The sequence below is a fragment of the Pinus tabuliformis genome, chromosome 8 (assembly GCF_031772625.1).
Source record: "Pinus tabuliformis cultivar Carrire ecotype Pingquan chromosome 8, CPIR1, whole genome shotgun sequence".
Taxonomy (NCBI): domain Eukaryota; kingdom Viridiplantae; phylum Streptophyta; class Pinopsida; order Pinales; family Pinaceae; genus Pinus; species Pinus tabuliformis.
The window spans coordinates 1,167,743,656-1,167,752,131 of record NC_142294.1 but is presented as its reverse complement, the minus strand read 5'-3'; the positions used below and the strand labels follow the sequence as shown (position 1 = coordinate 1,167,752,131).

Genomic DNA, 8,476 nt, shown 5'->3' with positions numbered 1-8,476 from the left:
CCACTTGCCCTGGTCTCTTCTCCTCATCATATTGCTAGTTGGCCCATTTGCCAACTAGCCGAGACTCAAATTGTGATACTAGCTAAGGCTCCTTCTTAGGAGCTCTAACCTGCTCTCACTCTAAGGACTCCCTCATAGCCCTACTCTCCTCAGCCCTCATGTCTCTACTCTGCGCACTCTCTGCCTTGCTGCTCAAGGTTGTGTCTGTCTCAACCTATAGCAAGTAAAGATTCTTCTTCCTCACACCTGTCTACTTACATCCAAAAGCTAAGTGTTTGAGGTAAGCCATACCTCTGCTAAAGATGACATCATAACCCTTGTCCTCAAGGGTAGCTACTGAAACAACGTTCTGTTTCAAGCCTAGAACATAGAGGACATCTCTGAGATGGAGAGAGCTACCTGACTCCCTCTTAACGCTGACAGTACCAACTCCCCTACTTGTGTACTTGCCATCATCTCCTAGCTCAATCTAAAACTGCACGTCCTCCTTTAGGTGGCTGAAATACTCCTTGTTCCCGGTCATGTGGAAGGATGTTGCTGAATCAATATACCATACATTGTTGTCTGTCGAGCTTGTCATGTAAACTATCAATGATAAATCTTTCTCGCACTAGACAGAAAATGCATTTACTTCAGCTAATGTAGCTACATGATCCTGACTGGACTCCTTTCAATTAGGATACTTAGTGGCATAGTGTTTGAACTCATGGCAATGGTAGTACTTGATCTTGCTCAGATCCTTCTTCTTCTTCTAGCCCTTGTGACTGGACTCGGCTTCTCCTAGGCCCTTCTTTCCCTTGGCATTCCTACCTCTGCTTGCCAGGGCAAAGTTCTCCTCGTACCCTTTCAGAGTTGATCTTTTAGCTCTCATGCCTCTCCGGATCTCTTCTTGAACGCAGTCACTCCATAGTCTTTCCCAACTAGGAATATTCTCTTTGCCACTTACTGCATCCTGGAAATTCTCCCAAGACTTATGAAGTCCCAGAAGCGCAAGACTCACAAGGTCACTCTCTGCTATAGTCATGCCCACACCACCTAGCTCATCCCGAACCCATGAACTTTGAAAGATATGTGATGACGGGCTCTCCTTTGCTCATCTAGATACTCAACTTCTCCTTGAGAGCAAGCTTCCTGGCATCACTGGAACCCTGATATAGATCTAAGATGGCTTTAAACATCTCATATGTTGTCTTCTTCTCATGGAGATGAGGGATAATATGATCTTTGATCCCCTCAAGAATGATCCTCCTCACCTTGGTGTCATTCTTGTTATGCTGGATCAACTATTGGGCATCTTGAGGTGGAGCTATTGCCTGCTTCACATACTCGAGCACTCCATTATCTTCCAACACTACTGAGATCCGCTCCTTGAGCAAAAGTTCAAGACTCCCTCTAAACTGTAATTTGACCTTAGTTCTTGGAACGCTATACTATTGTCCAAAAAAATGCTCTACTCTTCAAACTCTAACGCAAGCCTTCTGCTTGATCTGCATTGTCCACTAACTAGTCAATCTGGTGCTGGTCTTTATGCTGATCTCTGCTCTAATACCATGTTAAATTTCCATGAAACTCTGCAACTACTTAGATGAATATTTGAAAACTAAAATCTAGTTTACTTTCACCAAGATACAGAGTCTCTTAACAATTCATAAGCAGCGGAATAAAAAACACAGAGATAAAAACACATGCACAAATTGACACACTTATTTTCTCAAGAAACCCAACAGGGAAAACCTGCTTGCTTGATGTGGCTATTTTATTGATTGTTCTTGAACACTTGGATCTATTACAAAGCAATCTGTCTCTTTGAGAAAGTGTTTTGCTTCTCTCTCAAATCTCAATTGATACAATTGATCTTGGTTGGCCTTGATCTTGCTTGATCTCAGCCCTCTAGCACACAATTGTTCCTTTGTTGCCTCCTTGACTTGCTCTGCAAAACCTGCTCTCTTTTGCGCACTAGAAGCCTCCTAAATCCTTGCACACTAGGTCCCTATTTCCTAGCGCATAGGAGGCCCCTAAATCCTAATGGAATTCCTCCTATTTCCTTGCACACTTTCTGCCTCCTATTTCTTAAGACCCCAGCTCCTCAGCCCTACGCACAATCGACCTCCTAAATTCTAGCACACTTGTCATCTCCTATTTCTTAGGACACAAGTTCTGCGCTCTCCACAATCAAAGACTCTCTCACAAACTCGTGAGTTGTCTTGTCTAACAAACCTTGTGCACAAAACTTATGATTTCATGTGTCTTTGTCCTCCTCTATATACACCCAAATCAAGCATGCAAGGAGACCCAGTTCAAATTTAGAACGAGTTCTAATTGACGAGTTATCTGAGAGTGGCACTCTTTCTCTCTCCAATCAACACTGGAGTTCTTAACTCATCCTTCCTTCAATCAAGACTAAAGACTAACTCCCTCTAACTGAACTTGTAACTGTCACCTCGTTCTGTAGTCAAACTGATGAAGGCTCCACTTAATTGAAGCTCCAACTCCACACATGCTAAGTTGCTAACTTGATGATTATTCCAGTAAACTGGAAATAACTCATCCTAGCTGAAGCCTAACTCATGAGCTTGCACTTATAACTAGGAAAAGGACAATTTGAGGTCTTCACTAGCTAAGGCACAAGCTAGAAGACCTTGCTCGCTACATTTTCAACAGAAAGTTGCCACTACTTTCATTCATTTGAAGGAATAACCATGGGGGAGCCGAGACAGCAAAGCGAGTGCCCCTCCCCATCCCAATCTGGCCCCAAGGGAACAGGTGAGCAGAGAGAATTTGGGAAACAGAAAAGGACATATGCTGCAATTCTTAATTAATCAAATAATATAAGGATCAAAGTGCTAAGCATAAGAAAATTTCAAGGGAGGTCTCTCAGACACAAGACAAGTGCAACCACCAAGAAGTGGAATGAGGCGGGGGGAGAGATTCAGAAAGAAGAGGAACAGGGTCCCTAAGCTAGAGGAAATAAAAGAATGGAATAACAGGTAGGGGCCCTGAGCTGCTAATGGAGGTAAAAGAGCTCTACGAGCAAATTCTGAAGCAATGGAGGAGAGTAATGGAAGGCCCAGATATTGTTATGCAATGCCCAGCAAATTCCAGATTCAGAAAAAAAATATTTTTGTTTTCACAGCATCATTTTGCAGGCTTGAGGGAGGTTCTAAAGCAAATGGAGAATGACAGAGAATAAGTTCTTACGATGTTGGCAGAGGTCAATATGCTTCAGAGGGAACTGATCAACCAGCTGAAAAGAGAATGAGATGACCAAGGTTTTCGTATTCCAAATCCAAAATGCCATTCCAATCCCAAGTCCATCTGTAAACAGATGTTCGAAAGCTTTTAGTGGACAAACAAGTCCACATCAAGGAGGAACCATGGCAGCCAGCCCCAGAACAGAACACCAACAAGGCAAGTCAAGCACTGTGCCCTCCAATTCAGTATGAAAAAGCTATGTAATATCCTGTAAGTATCAAATTATAAAGAGTCATTTTGTTAAGACAGCTTTTGTTTGGTTTCCAAAGTTTACTGAAATACAGCCCATGGGTTAAACTCTTTGATCACGGGCTTATGATCTCAGTTGTCGACAGTGAGAACACGGATCCACAGTATGCAGCCCTACTGGCAAGGTATTTTGAATGAGATGCAGTCCTTTTGCATATAATCTCATGTTTATTTTTAGAGTATGCAGGTTTTAGTAAATCCTTGGTGGTAATAACAGTCAGCTTTTTCTCTCTCCATATAAAAGGAGTGGCCACGATGCTTCAGACCCTCAGTATCTGTCTCATATGTAATTCAAAATGGATTTTTTGGGTCCAATTAATATAAATTCCTCTTTCTTTTTCTCTCAGTGATGTGAGTGTTAAATCCTATGTGCACATATATAGTAAAGAGACCCTCTGTATAATGCATGCCAGTTTGTATATGTGGCATAGTAAAACAATCACAAGCCTTACAGTAAGGATCAACAACAATGGCATGCATACCATCCTAACAACAGATGCTCATTAAAACTCGAAGGTTGCTGCTGTTCTTGCAAACTAGAAAGTACTTTGAAATAAATAAAATAATGACTCCAGACTGGAATCCTACAAAAGCACAATACTGACATGTAATAATAATCTCTTCCATAAAAATGCACCAACACATCTTATAATTTGGACAATTAGAGATTCAAATAACATTACTTGCCATCTTTCACACAACCTGATAGGTGACCATATTATTAGACATATTTTATTGTTTCAGCCTGCCATTGAATTTTAAAATCAAAATTGCTTTCATCTGAAGGGAGCAGTCGATTGTATTGGCTAAACTTGCATGCAGGCCACATTCTTTGATATTTCCACTTAGAGTTGCTCTAATTTTATGTTCAAATGACCAGTCTAGCAGAGGAATTCAATGAACATTAACCTTGTATAAAATCAAACAGATAAGGGAAGATCACCTTTATTCTCACATCCAATTTTTGCATCAATTGTGTAAAAGCATCCAAAAAGAGATCTATGAAACATGCATATTAGCTAGCAGTGTCATTTGGTGTTCTTCCAGGATGCAGACTTCTTACGAGTGTAGTTTAGTATAATAAAATCCTAGAGGCCTCCTACTCGATCTCGAGGAATGAGACGTAACTCAGAACCATGCTTGAGAAAAACATTGCCTGCAAAGGGCAGGAAAATTATCAGGAATTGGCGTCCATAAAAACACTAAGAGAACAAGGATATACATGTATCTTCATGTAGAAGTAACAATCATGAAAAAACAAAAAATAACTGAAGCAAACAAAATTTGCAAATTATGCTAGTATGCAGGTTGCCAATTTCTTCACTTCCCAAGTGTTGTTTCCATCAACATTCTCTCATTTTAAAATGCCGTTGTGAGAGGATGAATGAAAATCACACAAACCACAATGAATTAGAGCCGAAATATGAGATCGGAGAGAAAAGTGAAAAGGGGCAAACCTGCACTCTGCTGTGGATTGATTCCTACACCATCTGCAAAAAACATAGGCAACATAGTTACAACAAAAATCAACGCATTAGAATATAACAGAGTTATATGTGCTTTGTTATCACATATCAACAGAACCAAAAGATCACATGCCAGTCATGCTGTCAATTTTGCACGTTCTAGGGAAGGAAAGGTAGAGAAAAGAGGCTTTAGAAACCACAACATTTCCACTTCAAAATATAATGTATTATTTAGTATTTCATATCTTGACAACGTGCCAAGATTTAGTTTCAAAAAAATGAAGGGAAACAGGGAAGAAAAAAGAAAGAAGCAAAAAGCCAAAGTCCTCAAGGTGAACTTGATGGCCATTTCATTTTGAGACCCTCCCAAAATATACAAGCCTTGAATTTGCACCTTGCCCCGGTAGAGCTTAAGCAAATTGTACTCAAAGTGTTTTCTATTTCAAAACAAAATAGGATAAATAAGGTAAAATTACCCTGCATTCCTGTTATGAATTTCAACTGGCCACTGTGCTTTTGTGCAGGCAGTATGATGCATATCAACCATATTTAGAAAAAAACAAAAAACGGAATACAAAATGGGTAGAATTAAAGTATTGTTCTAGGAAAAACTGCAAAACAATTTACAAATAAGCTGAGTTCTTTTCAAAATAAACCTGTTCAAATCATCTTTAAAGTTTAAACAAAATCAATATAATCAACAGAAATGATAAAAATATTGGGTTATCAGTAAATACCATTACTAAGGCAAACTACAGTATCCAATTTCAGTAATTTAAGAAAACCTAAGCCAAAATAGATTGGTCTCCTTAGAATGCGACCAAAGGTAAAAGGTTTAAATGGCCTTTGTTTGCCATGGAAAAAAAATGCTCGTGTGGTATAATTCCACCAAATTGAAATTGCAACCACCATTTGGCAACTGTTGAGTTACTCTTTGCAAGATCGACCCAACTTATTAACCCTTTCAGGAGGAGTCAGGATCACTAATCAGTAGAGATACATAGCTAAAAATGCGATTGCATTCATAGAAATTTTACATAGCATGAAAAATAAATGTGAACAGATTGAATTATATTCAATTAAGGGTCCTAGTTTCTCGAAAAGGTGAAAAGAAGCATTGATTTTACTAGGCACCAAAAACTTACTTCCATGAACAGATCGATCCTAGGTGTGAACACACACAAAAGTGCAAGCATTCAAAAGCATAACTACGAGAATTTTGCTTTCAAACCAAACCCTTTAGGATCTAAAGGGATCTCACATCAAAAATACATTTGAGAACTTACCATTGGTGATGATAGCGCTAGTTTGAGGAGGTACTTTAAATTCCTCTGCTGCGAACTTCAGTACTGCAGTGAAGGGGGCTTCCTCGGGTACATTAAATCTGGAAAATTCCAAATCACAGGGCACCCAAATCATTGATTGATATTGATATGCTGGCAATTATCCCCAAGGAAAATAACAATAAACTTCATTTCATTATTTACATGAATTGTTGGAGACCAAAACTGGATCACCAATAAAAAAAGTCAGTTTGTCCATCTCTGCAACTTACACTTTGAAGGGTAGTTTGGGATCAGAGGTCAAAGTGATCTTGAATGAAACCTTTCCTCCAGACCTGCAAATTCAATACAAACATCATATTTAATCCACCCAACCCAATAATTTTCCTTCTATGTCATATCAAAAAATGTGGATAAACAGCAAATCATGGTCACAATCGCCCACGTAAGATAGAACAGAACATAACGGTGTTAAAATAATTCAATTGGAGAGGGAACCACGAAACTTACATTGTTTTACAGTTCGTTGAAGAATTGATTGATGTCTCCACAGAAATTGTGACCGCCTGCCTAAATAGTTAATCCAAACCCTCAGCACAACACAGGCCAATAAATCCCTCCGGATGAAAAAGCTCGCCAGACAATAAAATCCAGACCTTACCCTCCGTGTTTTATATGGAGGACCTCTCGCTCTCATAACCCGTAGAGTGTGAATGAATTCGCTATCATAACCCGTAGAGTGTGAATGAATGATTGATTTTAATGAAGTTCACGAGGTGCGTAAGGGACCTCAAGAATAACAACCTTAATTTATTATGGAATGAAATGTGGTTCGGTGGTTGGTTGAATATATGTAATAATATGGTGGTTGAATGTGTAATAATATTGTTCTTGCTCAGAAAGGGTTATACGATGGAGTTTATATCCACAAGTTTCCGACGGGAAGTTTTTAAGGTTGTTTGGTTTTTAAGGTTATTTGGTAGAGTAATAAATTTATGTTTTTTTAGAAAGGAAAAAGAAAGAAATTATTTTAATGTCTAGGAGGCTAAAGATAGTTTATGGGACAGATTGTTTCTTCATCTCCTTGATGTATTCGCCTTTTTCTGTGAAGCTTCACAATAAATGCTCCCAGCTTCTCGACAAACCCCTCGTTAAATAGATCATCCCAAAAGCTAGCTGCCAACGTATCTGTATAACTTTTCATGTTGTCTTTGAAGGCCTCACATTCTAAAATGAAATGTTTTTCTATTTCCACTTTTCCAGAAGAACAAAAAATGCATACCCTTTCCTCCCACACTTCCTTTGGCCTTTTCCAGTGCCCTGTTTCACAATGGAGTTTATGAGAATTAGTCCTTAACTGAGCAATAAGAATTTTGGCTCTCCAAGAGATATTGGCCTTTATGTATGCTTTTGGTTGATGATTATAAGTGGGATTAAACACTTTAATATGGTAATTTTTCTTTCTTCCTAGCTCCTTATCTCAAGTACGTTTGTGGAACTTTTCCATAACAAAAGATTTTATCTCTTTGTTGTTTATGGGACACGCATTCAAGCATATACCCCATTTACTAAACCATTTGTTATTTTGCTGCATCCAAGTTTTTTTGCTCTTGCACAATCTATCATTAAAGACAACCTTAGGCCATCTACCCTCTTCCATTTGCTTAATTTTTTTTAAATACCTTATGACTCGCACCATAGCAATTGCTTCAATAGGAGCAGTCCCTGTTTCACTTAACAAGATATCATAAGGAACTGCACTTTTAATCTTAAATTTGTTTGTAATCAAACGCTTCTGAATTTTTTCAATTTGTTGTAGAAATTTTGAATAATATGACACATATTCACAGAGATTATCCTGATTATACACTTATAAGCGGAACATGCATAATACATAACCTCCTCTACGTCGATCATCAATTTATAGAAGCAGAAACATTCACAGGCGCACATAGAAGCATCAATCAAACTCATTAACACAATATGTATCCCGGGGAAAGCATCTCGCTAAAAACCCCAACTATCTGTATATTATATTGATTGAATCATGTAACATTACAAAGTACAATGCTTATCACAACCAATCCAGTACCAGCTCCACCTGTTACACACAATACAGCTCAGATCTGATCTCCAAATCTATTCCATTGCTTGCCTGCCTCTCCAGCTCAATACCTGCTCAAGAACTGATGAGAATGGCTTACCAAACTCGTATTTGACCTGCAA

General features: G+C 38.7%; 1 protein-coding gene across 1 annotated transcript; it reads right to left on the bottom strand.

The window, feature by feature from the left end:
* Positions 1-4,430: 4,430 nt before the first annotated feature.
* On the bottom strand, positions 4,431-7,008 carry CCP2 (ubiquitin-fold modifier). The gene is made up of 5 exons (XM_089373442.1): positions 6,761-7,008; positions 6,523-6,585; positions 6,254-6,351; positions 4,959-4,991; positions 4,431-4,657 (listed from the first exon to the last, which is right to left on the bottom strand). Coding segments are annotated over exons 1-5 (264 nt in total). The 5' UTR covers positions 6,763-7,008; the 3' UTR covers positions 4,431-4,589.
* Between the last annotated feature and the right edge of the window lie 1,468 nt (positions 7,009-8,476).